The sequence below is a fragment of the Lathamus discolor genome, chromosome 3 (assembly GCF_037157495.1).
Source record: "Lathamus discolor isolate bLatDis1 chromosome 3, bLatDis1.hap1, whole genome shotgun sequence".
Taxonomy (NCBI): Eukaryota; Metazoa; Chordata; class Aves; order Psittaciformes; family Psittacidae; genus Lathamus; species Lathamus discolor.
The window spans coordinates 53,762,864-53,778,438 of NC_088886.1; the positions used below are offsets into that span (position 1 = coordinate 53,762,864).

General features: G+C 36.7%; 1 protein-coding gene across 1 annotated transcript in view; it reads left to right on the forward strand.

Moving 5' to 3' along the window:
* The window catches only part of STXBP3 (syntaxin binding protein 3), a 29,517-nt gene that overhangs the window by 9,279 nt on the left and 4,663 nt on the right, over positions 1 to 15,575 (forward strand). The window contains exons 4-17 of the mRNA XM_065675267.1: positions 2,992 to 3,068; positions 3,729 to 3,807; positions 5,148 to 5,248; positions 7,488 to 7,642; positions 8,050 to 8,140; positions 9,111 to 9,235; positions 10,607 to 10,702; positions 11,316 to 11,373; positions 11,592 to 11,657; positions 12,124 to 12,204; positions 12,901 to 13,039; positions 13,612 to 13,718; positions 14,057 to 14,155; positions 14,924 to 15,009. Coding sequence (XP_065531339.1) covers positions 2,992 to 3,068; positions 3,729 to 3,807; positions 5,148 to 5,248; positions 7,488 to 7,642; positions 8,050 to 8,140; positions 9,111 to 9,235; positions 10,607 to 10,702; positions 11,316 to 11,373; positions 11,592 to 11,657; positions 12,124 to 12,204; positions 12,901 to 13,039; positions 13,612 to 13,718; positions 14,057 to 14,155; positions 14,924 to 15,009 — 1,360 coding nt within the window. The remainder of the gene's footprint in view (positions 1 to 2,991; positions 3,069 to 3,728; positions 3,808 to 5,147; positions 5,249 to 7,487; positions 7,643 to 8,049; positions 8,141 to 9,110; positions 9,236 to 10,606; positions 10,703 to 11,315; positions 11,374 to 11,591; positions 11,658 to 12,123; positions 12,205 to 12,900; positions 13,040 to 13,611; positions 13,719 to 14,056; positions 14,156 to 14,923; positions 15,010 to 15,575) is intronic.

The following is a 15,575-nucleotide window of genomic DNA, read 5'->3' on the forward strand; positions in this document are numbered from 1 at the left end:
CTTGACTCCATCACTAGGCATATCAAGGATGAGGGGGTCATTAAGAACAGCCAACATGGTTTTATGAGGGGGAAGTCATGTATGACCAACCTTATAGCCTTCTATGAGGAAGTGACTAGGTAGAGGGATGATGGTAGAGCGGTAGATGTAGTTTTTCTTGATTTCAGTAAGGCATTTGATACTGTCTCCCACAGCATCCTCATAGATAAGCTAAGGAAGTGTGGGCTTGACGATCAAGTAGTGAGGTGGATCGAGAACTGGTTGAAAGGAAGAAGGCAGAGAGTTGTGGTCAATGGCGCAGAATCTAGCTGGAGGTCTGTGACTAGTGGAGTTCCCCAGGGGTCGGTGCTGGGACCGGTGCTGTTTAATATTTTCATCAATGACCTGGATGAGGGAACTGAGTGCACCCTCAGCAAGTTTGCTGATGACACAAAACTGGGAGGAGTGGCCGACACACCAGAGGACTGTGCTGCCATTCAGCGAGACCTGGACAGGCTGGAGAGTTGGGCGGGGAGAAACTTGATGAAATTTAACAAGGGCAAGTGTAGAGTCTTGCATCTGGGGAAGAACAACCCCATGTACCAGTACAGGTTGGGGGTCGACCTGCTGGAAAGTAGTGAAGGGGAAAGGGACCTGGGGGTCCTGGTGGATAGGAGGATGACCATGAGCCAGCAATGTGCTCTTGTGGCCAAGAAGGCAAATGGCATCTTAGGGTGCATTAGAAAGGGAGTGGTTAGTAGGTCAAGAGAGGTTCTCCTCCCCCTCTACTCAGCCTTGGTGAGGCCGCATCTGGAATATTGCGTCCAGTTCTGGGCCCCTCTGTTCAAGAAGGACAGGGAATTGCTTGAAGGAGTCCAGCGCAGAGCCACAAAGATGATTAAGGGAGTGGAACATCTCCCTTATGAGGAGAGGCTGAGGGAGCTGGGTCTCTTTAGCTTGCAAAAGAGGAGACTGAGGGGTGACCTCATCAATGTTTACAAATATGTAAAGGGTAGGTGTCAGGATGATGGAGCTAGGCTTTTTTCAGTGATATCCAGTGATAGGACAAGGGGCAATGGGTGTAAACTGGAACATAGGAAGTTCCACGTTAACATCAGGAAGAACTTCTTTACTGTAAGAGTGACAGAGCACTGGAACAGGTTGCCCAGGGGGGTTGTGGAGTCTCCTACACTGGAGATATTCAAGGCCCGCCTGGACAAGTTCCTGTGTGATGTACTGTAGGTTACCCTGCTCTTGCAGGGGGGTTGGACTAGATGATCTTTTTAGGTCCCTTCCAACCCTTGGGATTCTGTGATTCTGTGATTAGTAAAACATACAAATGGCCAAATTATTCTCTGCATTTCTTCCTAATGTGTTCTGTAAATCAGTAATATTTGCTGCTTCAAATTAATTTATGCTCATGAACAGTAGAGTTAGGAGGGCAGAAAAACACGAGTACTGAAGACAAAATGAGAACAGGAGACAATAACAGGCAAACTGAGAGGCATTTCCAAGCAATGGAAGTGATAGAGACAAGAATTTAAATTTGAGTTCTATGTTGTGGAGATACATTTTAGTGTCTTCTGAAAATTAGAAAGCTTGATGTAATAAAAAAAATAAAAACACAAAACCAACCAAAACTTGAAATAAAGTTACATCAATGATTACTTTAACTAGAATAAACCCATAAGCAACATTAACAGTAATTAGATATTAGCCACTGTTAAAAGTGAACAATAGCTAGATTGTGATAGATCTCAGTTATGCAGTGTCTGTTTAGATAATACTTTATTTTTCTACAAGTGTTTTTAAAAATGTATTTTCTCTCTAGCAAATTTCATGGGCTTTTCCTCCCTGAAACCAAGAAAACCCCAACAAAAAACCCCACGTAGTATGTTATTGTTATCATAAAAAACTTACCAAAGTTGCTTTTTATGATTGACCTTTATGTAACGTTTGTTACTATATCATCCTGCCAAACTCTTTTTTTGCCTTTTTTTGTGATTGAATACCAAACGTAAATTCTCTATTTTTTTTTTGAATTTTTATTTTTAATTAGCTTTAGGCTTAGATTTTTAGGAACACTTTTGTAAGAGAGTATTTTATAGACTTAGTTATTTTTCCACAAGTAGAAAGATTCTTCTTATTCCAGCTATTAAGTGTAATGTAGTTCTTCTGCAGTAGTAGTGAAGCTATATACATTTCACTTTTTGTATTGTGTTTTAAATCATAAGAAACACTACTTATTCTTTGTGAGAACCCTTCGGTGAGCATGTATCCTGTTCATCAGTAGGAAGCCTTCTATTTTTAGTGAGTGTACTTCTGAAAAGAACCTGTCTCTCCACATCCAGATGTCTGACATTACTTATCTTCCTTGTTCCTCCCCCTCGAAATTACTGAGCAACATGAATCACTGCATTCTCAAGCTAGTGTACTGTAACACTATCTAGTAATGGCTTTACTAAACAGAGAAAACCAAGAATGGAGTGAAACCGTTTTGATGGAAAGGTCTAATTTGTGCCTGCCATTATACTGAAACACAGTAAGTGCACAGGAAATAGGCAAACGAAGGACTGAAGAGGCTCTAGTCCAAAACAGTGCCTTGTGTAGTTTATTTCTCATTCTCCTTCACTGTGCTGGAAAAAGGAACAATCCTGCTGAGTCAGTTCTCCTCCAAGATAGTTCGTACTGGGCCCCTTGGCTTGAGCAGGTTTGTATTGCCATACCTGTTCTGTGTGAGGGCAAAACTCTTCTTGTGTACAACAGCCAGGAAAAAAATTAGTCATATAGATTTAGGTGACACTAGACTGAGAGTTGAAAAAGTCATGTGATAACTTGCTCTATTGAAAATAATAAACAAAAAATCAAGGCTAACCATTGCCAGTAATTTTGTGGACAACTTGATAGGTGTTATTTTATTTTTATAACTTCTAAATTAAAATATGTATGGTACTTTGCTTACAGATGCCTAAAGCTCTTAATAATAAAAATGTAATATTTCTTACTTTATAGTGGTGGAGAATGTATATAAAAACCGCGAGCCTGTCCCACACATGAAAGCAATATATTTCATAACTCCCACCAAGAAGGTTAGTATTTTAAAGAATGTATAGCAAGATCTTTCAGACTGAAAAAGCAATCTTATTTTAAAACAGTTCGTCACTGCGTACAACTATATAGTATTGAAGTTTTGCTTTTTGCATGGTACTCCTCTGTGTGATACTTGATTTTCCATGATGAAAAGACAGTGCAGTGTCACCATAGAGCACGCTGCAAACGTTTACCTTTTCATCAGTGGAAGCACTGTTTCATTGCTTGCATAGTGGTCATCTCACTGAGAGAGATGCTGTCTCAAAAGAGTGATGCAATATATTGAACAACAGAAGTCCAAGTAATGGCTGTTATTAGAAATAACTCTTACTCCCTAAAATTTCTTGAGAGAATATATCTCAGCACAGAGGTGGAAAAACAAGGCAAGTATCCTACTTTGTGTGTTTCCCGAAGTGATCCTAGTGCACAACTGACTGTAATTTTTTATTATTCTTGGTCTGGAATGAAAATCTTCTTCTTGAGTGTTTTATTATATGTTGATTTGTAGTATTCCTGAGTGGTACTGCATATTTAACAGGGGAGGAGGAGAGGAGGGAGAGGTTTGGTTTGGTATGTGGGGAAAAGCAAAAAACTAATGTGTGTTCTTTTTTTTTTTTTTCTTTTTTTTTTTTAACTTCATTTTTTCCTACCTCCTTAAGTCTGTAGATGGACTTATTGATGACTTCATCTCTAAATCATCCAGCAGATACAAAGCAGCATATGTATATTTCACTGACTGTAAGTAAGCTTTTCTGTTGCAGTTTGGTAATATTATATAGGTAAATAAGTAGGCTCCTCAACTTTCTTTACTGTAGTTTATTATGTGAAAATTGAGTCATGTTTCTTGAGAGGATAGGAGACTCAAATCATTAACCATATCTGGGTTGCTGGGATGTGGTCACCATGCTGTATGGCAATGGTAATTTCTTGTATGATTACCAAACAATGCTGATTGTTCTCCACCTCAGCTTTTAATTTAGTTTATCTAGTTTTATCTTTCAAGTATTCACATCTTCTGTTGTGTTAGAGAGCGTGGAAGAAGACAAATCAAGTAAAACTGTGTATCTCATGTAAACTAAACAGTACTCAAAAATACAAATGAGCAAGAATTTTCTTCAGGAACTGTTTTGTAGTGGGCTATTTTAGGTAGTTCTTTCAGACTTGAGACAGCTTTTTCCTGTCCCTGAATGAAGGTTCCTACTTAGCCCTTGCATGCATGACATATTGCAAAGTAGAGACAATTAGTGCCAATGAGGCTTATGTGACTGCATATACCTCTGCAGACAGTCAGCATGACTAAAATGCCATGTAAAGAAACCCAAATGTGCTGCTGAGGGCAGAGATGGAGTTGTGGCTCTCTGTGGATAGGCCGTATCTGCTACTATGTGTTCTCAGAACAGTTAGCCAAATTACTATCAAAACCACCTTTGTTTCTTGTTTCATTTTATGCTGATGAAGCAGTTCTTGTTCTGGAAGAATACTGTTATCTTACTGTATGTCCTTTGTTGCAAATGTTCAAGCTTTCAGTTTGAATGCTTGCCAGAACCTTTTGTATCAGGAGTTAGAGAAACAGCTCTGTCATTTCCAGTATTTGTGTCATCCAAGTAGTGTATAGATTCAGTTTCTAGAGTGGAATCCATTGTAGCTTGAATACATTTGAGATCTATAATTAAATTCCATATTTCTTTGTCTTGCTATGTACACATTATTTTTCCATCTAACCTTTTTTGTGGCTTGGGAGAAGTTTTCTCCTATATATGAGAAGAAATAGCAGAAACTTTTGCTTTGATAAATCCAATATCCTGCACCACTGCAGACTGCTAATGAGTGTTCTACAACTTTGTTTACTAAAAGCAGGTAAAAAGAATTGCCAGTGATGCTTCTTGAAAAAGATCTCAAACACAAAATATTGATCATACAATCATACATTCTTTTTTACTTCAGGAAGATTTAGCAACTTTTTAGTATATTACTGTAAATTAGTTCTTAATTTGGAATAGTTTGTTCTGAATGCTGTAAAACTTGAGTAAACAGCTGGAATATGCACAAATGACTTATAACTACCATCTCTCTCCTAGTTTGTCCAGACAACCTCTTCAATAAAATAAAGTCTTCCTGTGCAAAATCAATAAGGAGATGCAAGGAGATCAACATTTCCTTCTTCCCATATGAATCTCGGGTAAGTTTCATTCTTTATCTTGTCAGCAAAAAATAGTCTGGAGGACTAATTTAATGTATTGATGACCTGCTAGGAAATGATTAAATAGAATCTAGTTCTTGGTTTTGTGTTTTAGCTGGCACTGTGTGAGACTTGTTGCCATTTTGGCATATTTCCAGTGCTGGCCTGTATTTTTCAGATGAAAACAAATGCTTTTGTACTCAAAGGCTTACTGTTTGCACTTGATGTCTTTACCAGACTTGGAGTCATTTGCAATAGAGAGGTTAGAGAAGGTATCTGTCCTTTAGGAGAAGTAAAGTATTCTAGCTTATCTTTAGTAAGCAGTCAAGTTTGTTACTGCTTATACTGATGTGTTCTTTTGACAGACTAGGTGGGTTAGTGCATAGGAATAAGTAAAAAACTAGCTGCTTTGTGAAAGTCAGAAAAGGAGCGCAAATGGATGAAGAGAACTGAAGGGGAACGGAGCAAAACGGAGCAAAAAAGACAAACAAAGCCTATAACAACTTAGTGAACTCTTTCTTGAGAGGAAAACATGGAAACCCATGTTTTGTCAAATAAAAATTTGAGATCACCAATGTAAACCAAGTGCTTTCCATGTGAACCCACACAGTGTGTGCTGTGTTGAGAAATAATTTGTTGCTTAAGCACTTTATCAGATACAGAAGGCTGAGGTGCACAGTGATGCTCACTGGTAAGTGAAGTCCCCAAACTCTGTTCCCTATTAGAAATTGTACAACTAAGTGTGGATGTTTCCCACAAGTCTTACTTATATTCTTCAAACCTTATGACCATATCAAGGGTCAGAACTATTGTGTATACCAAGTGGCAGGTGAATATAGGCGTGGTTGCTGCTGTCTAAGCCTTACTGTGATGCAGTTTCCTAATTTGACAGCACAGATGTTTTTACACTAAAGGTGTTTTATTATTTAGATAGAGAAACCATCAGAGAATGGCGCAGCTTTATATGCTGAGAACATCATATAATACGGAATATCGCTTGGGTCAGTTGCCATCGGCTGGCCCAGCTGTGTCCTCTCACAGCTTCTTGTGCACCCCCAGCCTGCTCACTGGTGGGGTAGTGTGAGAAGCAGAAGAAGCCTTGAGTCTGCATAAGCATTGCTCAGCAGTAACAAAAACATCCCTGTGTTATCAACACTGTTTTCAGTACAAATCCAAAATGTAGCCTATGCCAGCTACGATGAAGAAAGTTAAGTCCATCCCAGCCAAAATCAGCACAGGGCTATTTTTCTCAAGTCGAACATAGGCAGCATTTAATTTCTTCTCATTTTTAGTTTAGTTTTGCATTTTCAGTATTTTGGGTTGTGAGAACATTTTAAATCCTTTTCAAAGGATCAGAGAATGCTAACTAGTTTTCCTAATTTAAAATCTGTGGGCCTGCTTTCTGATGTTATATGAGTAAATAATCAGACTGTGCTCTGGGCAAAGTCCAAGTGATTATTCACTAGAATGAAACCAAATCTTTATCTGAATGGTCGTTCTTCTTTGGCTGTGTAGTTACAGAGTCCATCTGAAGCTGGAGAAAATCTGTTTACTGACAATGAGATTTGTTCTCGTGTTTACATTCCATTTATTAAGCTGTTGAAAAAGTTTTTCTTCTGTGTAGTACTAAACATCTTCTGTCAAGGTTTAATGTTTTTAAAGAATTTCAGCCCTTGGAGGTGAAGTCTTAATATAATAAACACATAATAGATAAAATTCTATTTTAAACAAATTTACCTTGATACCTTCTATGATCATTCTGGTATTGCATTATATGGTTCTTTATGAGAACACTGGATGATATTTAGTTCTGCTTGACTTGGGTCCTTCCATCTGTACAGACAGTAAGCAATTTGAAAAATACAGTAATTAGGGGAGGAGCGTAATAGAATCATAGTATAGTTAGGGTTGGAAAGGACCTTAAGATCATCTACTTCCAACCCCCCCTGCCATGGGCAGGGACATCTCACACTAAACCATACTACCCAGGGCTTTATCCAACCTGGCAATGAACACTGCCAGGGATGGAGCATTAAAATAGAGGAAAAGAGTATAAGAACAAGAAACATGAGCTTAACAGGACAGAGAAAGAGGATGAAAGTGTTTTTGTTGTTGTGGGGTTTTTTTATGGCATTTCGCTCCAATGTGTTTTTGAAGTATTAGCATTTGTTTTACCATATAGTTTATAATTATACAATTTAAGTCTTTTATTTTTTTGTTGTTGTTATGCTTTGCATAGGTATTTACTCTCAATGTTCCAGATGCATTCTACCGCTGTTATAGTCCAACTCTGGCTAAGACAAAAGATAAAGATGCTGTAATGCAAGTTATGGCTGAACAAATTGTTACATTATGTGCCACGCTAGATGAGAACCCAGGAGTACGATATAAAAGGTGGGGCAAAAATAGTGTCACATAGTGTAGTTGCTTTCACTTACTGGACTTCTCACATTGTTTGGTAGTAGCCTGAGGCTGCAGCCTGGTTTGTTTTACTGTGGTTTAATTGGTATTAATCCACAGGTCTGAAATAGGCAATGACAGGAATTTGTGAAGTGTAAGCAGAACAATGTGTTATTTTTCTGTATGTATTTGTATAACAGTACTTACTATACCCTGGTTTGTTATGAGTTGTTTGGTTTATGTTTGATCAGTAGAAATTAGAAATAGTTCGAATGCAGTTTGGAAACTGCTCATGAAACCAGAGGCTCAAGCTGTGGAGTTCTTTCTGTTTTAATGGTAGCATTTTAGTGGTTTTGATGAAGAAAATTTTAGTTCTTTTTGCATGCTTCCTGTTTTCCCAGTGGACCATCTGATAGAGCCTGCAAACTCGCAGAACTGGTTGAAAAAAATCTTGAGAATTACTACGAAACTGATGAGAAAAGCCAAATAAAGGTAAAAAGTGAATTAAAACGTTTGCTTTTCCTTATAAGTTTGGGGGCAAAGAAATAATGTTTAGAGTATGTTTTGACAATAGATTCTACAAAACCAGATTTTATTTATTAATAAAGGCAACTAGTTGCCATTTATTTGGGTTTTGAGTATGGAAACAACTTAGAGGTTGTAACTGAAACAATAAACCTGTATGTAAGCAAAAGGAATTTGTGTGATCAAACTAAGTGTGCTTGAAAAATTGGCCCTATGATAACGTAGGGGATGATACAAGCCTGAAGCAAAGTGGGTAACTTGTTTTAACGTCACCTTCCTTAAGGCTGTGGAAGAGGGGTATGTGTAGAAGGACTTAAATGCAGAATTGAAATGACTTCTATTAAGGGATTTATTGTCCACAAAGATAGAGCTTTTCACATATATAGTGGTTTTGATCTGTCACTATAGATTGGGGCAGATTAGGGCAGGTGCCGAAATGCAGAAGTACGGGGTATACTATTCTGACTTAGTGCCATGCCACTCTGTGACAGAAATAAATGTACCTGATGCTACTGCAACTTCACTGAACCCCGAAATGAAGCTTTCAATTCAGTGGTTGGATGTGAATTTTTCTGTATTGCAGAACAGTATTGGTAGTCTGCTCTGAAATACAAACAACATACTTATTTGTGACAAGTCAGTGGAAGGCCTTCTTTCTTTGTTTTTCCTATACATTTTTGTTCATTAGATAACTGCATTGCAAGGGGCTAAGAGCACTGCCTTTAAAACCGGTGTTTATAGCTGCTGTGTTCTGGTTATCATTCAAATGTTTGCTGTTATTTATGTTGAAAATGAAAACTTGGACTATACTTTGTAGGGACTTTTCAGTTATTTTTCTGAAAATGTCTGCAATGCTGTAGCTTATTTTAAATAGACTTAACATGCATTAACTTTTTACTGTCTATATTAACTTTACATTTATTTGATGGCTTTCTAGGCTAAAACCCATTCCCAACTAATAATAATTGATCGTGGCTTTGACCCAGTGTCAACTGTCCTTCATGAGCTCACCTTTCAGGCAATGGCATATGATCTGCTACCAATTGAAAATGATACTTACAAGCAAGTATTGAAAGACAAAACTAAATCTAAACACCTTAGTCTTGATTAGAAAATCTATGGAATTGTTTAGCTGAATTGCATCATAGCAATATTAGCTGCTTATATTACATAAGGGTTGCTTCACTTATTAGTCTTTCCTTTTGGATTTCTAACTTCCTCCTTTGGTTGACTTCCTCATTTACTTGAGATGAAGTAAGCTCTAACTAGGATTTTTGCCAAGTTTGAGTCTAACAAATTAATTTTTTTTTTTTTTAAACAAAGAACATTGTACTAGACTTGAAGCAAAACCTTAGTAGTGGATGTTCAACTTCTCTGCCTTTTTTTCATATTTTCAACCTTCTTGGCCTAAAAGGCAAACAAGACCAGTAATTACATACTGAGAAGAAGCTTAGCTAGTTCTAGGGAGCACTAACTTTTATAGCTCCTGTCATACAATTTTTGTAATTGTTATAATTTACATGTTTCTACCCTAAATGCACGTTTAGTTAAGTCACATTCAGTTTATAAGCATTATTTTATCCCTGTTTGGCAGTGTGACGTGTTTTTGTGTAAGGTATGCACTTTGTCAGATTGTTCTGACACCCAAGGTATTGGTAAGACTTTGCTTTGTGATGACCGACTCGAGCAAATGAGACCTCATCACCTCAGTGCTTAGTTAAGCAAGGAGGAATGTGTATCTTCTATCAAATACATTGGGTGAATATTTTCAAAGAAAATGTAGAATTTGACATCTCTGAAATTTGCTGGGTATGAAAAGGTAGCAGAGTGTTTTCTAAGCAGTCATGATCTGACTTTTGCAATTAATCTTGTAATTTTTTCTTCTTCTCTGCTCTCTGGTCATATACACTGTGAGTTTCTGTAAATGTGAAAATGTTATGTAGTGTGGTTGCGGTTGCTTTATACTTTTGTTTGTAGAAAAGTAGTAGCTGGTCCGTAATGCTATGAAGCATAGCTCTTGTATGCATCAAGTAATTAGTCCTACTTAGTCTGTCTTGTTGATGAGTGCGACTTGGTTTTTCTTCAGAGATATAAAATGTCCTGGAGTAGATAGAGAAAGCTGCACTTTGTAATCTCAACATGTATTACTTTGCATGCATTTTGCATTTTAAGCCAAAGGGAGGTTAACATTGGAACCTGAAGAGTAATTGAGGTCCATGTAAATATATGATTGAAACTCAGGTTACTGTTGATTTAAAAGAATGTCCAAGAAGCTATTGCCCCAAAGAGTCAGTTTAAGAGTTATCTACTCCTTCTATGTTCAAAGATGTAAGCTGTGAAATCCTATGTAGATTATGTTGTTGGGCCATTGCTGTGTTACTGTGTGTGGGGGTTGGAACTCAAACCAAGTAACTCTGAATTTTCTCTTGGAAGATACAAAACAGAAGGGAAGGAACGGGAGGCAATTCTGGAGGAAGATGATGAGCTCTGGGTGAAGATTCGGCACCAGCATATTGCTGATGTGATAGAGTATGTGAATAAAATAACAAAAACTAGTTCAAAATGCAAGTTACAGGAGTCTGAATGTATTTGAGCTGTTAATTAGGAATGCAGGCAGTAGTGAAGATGGTTTGCAATATAGACTGCAGCCTTTTAAACAATCAGTGCCAGGGAGAAAACATACTTTCAAAAACAGAACTATGTACAGAAGTATACTTTTTTTCTATAAAGTATATATATAATGTATATAAATATAAAGTATAAATATATATAAAATATATAAATAATACAGTTTTACTGTATCTTAATTACAGTTCTTGAGGGAAATGGAAATAAAATTATTTCCTGAAAAGTGTCTTCAAATCTTTTAAATCGGAAGGTATAATTTTGCAGAAAGTACTAGCAAGTTATTGCACCAAATGATGTGCTGGAGATACCGTAAACAGAATGTTTTAACATGAATTTGGTTTTTGTGTCAAAAAACACTCTTCTGTGAAGCAGACCTGTATTTGAAACTTTTGCTTTAATTCAGAAGCTCTTCTTGCACACTTCTGTTAAGATTTTAAGTGTTGTTAAATCTTTAAGAACTGTGGTACTGTTGCATTTGATTACTTTCTTTTTTTACTTCTTTCTTTTTCATCAGGGAAATACCAAAACTTTTTAAAGAAGCTTCATCAAAAAGAAAAGCAGCAGAAGGAAAAGTGAGTTGTTTAAATTATTAATTATTGGTTTTCCTTGTAATTTAATTATTTTCAGCTGATCAGATCTATGTAAGTCATGGACCCTTTATAGAAATTAAGGCTTATCTCACTGGCAGTTTTTGGAGGGTGTGGGGGACCAAGGCTGCAACAGGGAGGGAAAATAATAATGTTAAATATTGGGAGGGGAAAAAACTTTAACTTGTGTCATTTCTTCCCAGGTATCCATATCTGCTCTGACCCAGCTAATGAAAAAGATGCCACTTTATCGTAAAGAGATTAGTAGGGTAAGGGGTCTTTTGTAACTCCAACTTCACGATAAATCATTTTGTACACTGCAATTTTGTGTTGTTGAAGTCTAGTTCTATCCTATCATTTTCCTGTTTAGAGTGCTATATAACTTTTCTCCAAATTAATGTCACCTGTAAAATTGTGACAAGAAAGCTTGTTTCCAGGTGTTTAGTGTGTAAAAAACAAAACAAAAAAACAAAACAAAAAAAAAAACCCCAAACAAACAAACAAAAAAAACCCAAACAAACAACTTCAAATTATTTGTGTGCTCTGAGGATGGAAGATAGCATAGCTGGTTATGGGAGTTGATCTCTGTGGAGGATAAACCGCAAAAAATATGTGATGGTGCTGAAGGATAGGCAAAGGGTTGACTCTTGTAACCAGTGAAAATGATTGCTTTGTGTTTACAAAATAAGAGCAAGTTATTGCAGCTTGAAATTTTTTTTTGTTTTGGTTTTCTAGCAAGTTATACATCTTAACTTAGCAGAAGACTGCATGAGCAAGTTCAAATCTAACATAGAAAGGCTCTGTAAAACTGAACAGGTATGTTGAAAAAAAAACCCCACATAGCAAGCAACAACTTGCTACAAATGTGCCTTGTTTGTTCCTAAGAGTAAATGCTTGTTTTCAACTGACAACAGTAGTCTGTCTCTTGCCGATTTTTTTTTTTTTTTTTTTTGAGGGGTGTGATCAATTATTGAGAGAGAAGCATTAAACTCAGTGAGATATACAAGGCTCTTACTCTGCCAATAAAGGCCTTTTGTTTGTTGTCTTTATATCTGGCTAATTTGCATAAGGAGAATCTTTGTTTTCTTTGTTCAAAACTATTATGAAGTTGCCTGACTAAAAAGCAAGCCCTTTTAAAATGCCTGGGAAAAGCATCTGCTAGGGTGAGGTATTGCCTGTGCTACTAATGTTGAGTTATACCTAACAATTTTTATTTATATAAATTCTAAATATCAAACAGTTCAAAATCTGAGTGTTAAGTAGTATTATAATGCTGTAACTATTGAAATAACAATGACAGACTTGTCATACTGAGTTTAAGTTGATGCAGCTTGATAGTTTCCTGAAACCTGTTGTTTCATAAAAATGCATTTCAAAACACACAAAACACAGAAGTGGTGGGTTTTTTGTTTGTGTGTGTGTTATTGGTTTATTTTTTTTTTAATGACTACTCACTAAACCATGTGGGTTTGTCGTTTTTTTTCCTTTGTTTTATTTTTTCTTTTATTTTAGGACTTAGCTCTTGGAACTGACGTAGAAGGTCAAAGGGTGAAAGACTCAATGAGAGTCCTCCTTCCGGTTCTGCTTAACAAAAGTCATGAGAGCTATGACAAAATTAGAGCTATTCTCCTCTACATCTTTAGTACTAATGGTATGCTAAGCTACCCTATTTTGTTGTTGTTGTTTCTTTCAGTGGTATGGATGTCAGCTCAAGTTTTGGGCTACTTCTAAGTTTTGGGCTAGTATTTTTAGTTAAGAATCTGTACTGGAGGTGATGGACAAGTTTGAAAGAAATACTGTCCATCTTCTGTAGCTTGTCTCCAATTAGTAATGAGGTATTACTGGTAAGGAGTTCAGACATTCAATATAAGTGCTGATCTATGCAGTGTTCAGCATCATTCCTGTTCTTGGATGTTGGCAACAGTTTAAATTTTCTCCTTTTAACTTACTATTGAAGCTGTTAAATGGGGAGTTCTGTGTCTATTGCAACTCGAAAATTAACTCAGTGGGGAAGAATTTCTAGTAGAGGAGGAAGAAACTGGTATAATGTTGGTTTAAGGAATCTCAAAAATGGACAAAACTTTCTCTAACAGTATTGTGTTAAAGTAGACTGGCTAAACAAAACAAAAATCTTGACTAAGTAATAGCCCAGGACGTCTAAGACAAAATTGGGGTTAAATTAGTCACATGGTTATTAAGTTGCATGCTTTCCTTATGTCAAAGGAACTACCCAGGAGAACTTGGACAAGCTGATCCAGAATGTTCAAATACAAAGTGATAGTGATATGATAAGAAATTGGAAATACCTTGATGTTCCTGTTATCTCCTCAGTAAGAACGTATTCATTTATTTTGTAATTTCCTACAACCCAGGCACTTGGCTACAGCTCTCTTACCTTGTCAAAGTTAAGTAACTAAAATGTTCCCTCTAAAATTGTCAGCTGGTGACTTGAGCTAGTTGGCTTTGGATAGTGCCAACTTACTCAGTTCCTTGACTCTGAAATTAGTACTTCTAGTGTGTCCTGAATTCTACAGCTATTCATTGTTAATTGTTATTGTTATTTCTTCAGAATCTCCTACTGATCCCCTTCCCCCTACTAATAACTGGTAATAAGTTTCAAAAATCCTAATCACTGTATAATATAACCTTGTTTTGAAAATCTTTTCAGTCTGCTGCTCAGCAGCATAAATACCCAAGGAGGGACCGTTCTTCAGAAGAAACTTACCAGCTTTCTAGGTGGACGCCTGTCATTAAAGATGTTATGGAGGTAAATTAATGCTTGGGTGCAGTGCAGAAACTTATTCAAGTGGGCAGTTACAGCCAGTTTTTTTGAAGTTACTTAATACCTTCAGTTACTTCTCAAGTGTTTAACTTACAGGTTAAATACACCTGTTTAGCAAAGCAATCACTTGTGTTTGACAGTGGTCACTTATTTGAAGATCTGGATTTTTTTGCTTTTCCCTCCAATGAGCCTTAAAACTCCAAATCTAAACTGTAGATTAGCAGAGGCTGGGAAATACGGCTTGCCAGAGGTGTAGTTGCTCTGTTCTTAAACCTCTTCCTAAGCATCAGTTAGTGACCCGTGTTGGACAGATTAGTGAGTTCACTGGACCTTTCATCTGTCCTAGTACTGTCATTCATAGATTCTTGGTGACTTTCACCCATTCATTTGTGTCTTCAGGGAACCCTAACTTCTCTCATACACCACTAAAGAGAAATCAAATGTTAGGCTCTTCATAGATGAAAAGCTGCTAGTGAAATCTGAGCAGTTAAATCAGCATTGTAGTTATAAATAAAGCATATGTGCTTCCAGTTCCTCATGATATACAAAAGCTGTGTAATTTTTGATCATTACATGGTTTAGCATTTTGTTACATAGGAATGTAGTTGATGAGATCCTGCTTGCAACTGGCTGTTCTAAGAAATTGCATGTGCTGGCATTGAATTCGAGTTCGACATCCTCACTGGAAGTTGAAACTTGATAGGTTTTAGATCTGCATGGCTGTTTGAAATTAATCTCTGTTTTTCCCTTCAGGATGCTATAGAAAACAAACTAGATTCAAAAGACTGGCCTTACTGTTCCAAGTGTCCTCCTACCTGGAATGGTTCAGGAGTAGTAAGGTAACATGTTTAATTTCCTAAAATATAATTTACCCATTTACTAATATTTATGTCATGTACATTCTCAAACATTAAAGTGTGCTTACTAAGCAGTGAAATAACATATTTAAGTTAATAGTCATGTGTAAAATGTATATTTTTTTCATCTAAACTGTACTGACCTTTATTGTTTAACTTGGCTATATATAGCTTTTTACTTGGAGTATCTCCCTTTGGCTTCCAAGTTAGAAATAACATATTTGTATTCCCAGAATGAGAAGTTTAAACCATTGACCTTTTTAGTGTGAAGTAGTGTCGGGAATGGATTATTGGTATAGTGTGACTTGGGCAAAAAGAATGGTTTTATTTCTTCTGAAAGTTATTTCTGCTGTGGTAGCAGTGGGGTGTCATTCTTCAAAGTAACGACTTCAGTAAGTTAAAATTAATGTCTCTAGGTTCTCTCATTAGGGAGTATGGGCCTGTTGGACATTTGACCCCTGTTGTTAGGGGATAGATTAGATAAGTCCAGAAAAGTTGGAGGTCTTGAAATTAACCCTCTGCTAATGAATGTGAAACGATGTGTTCTG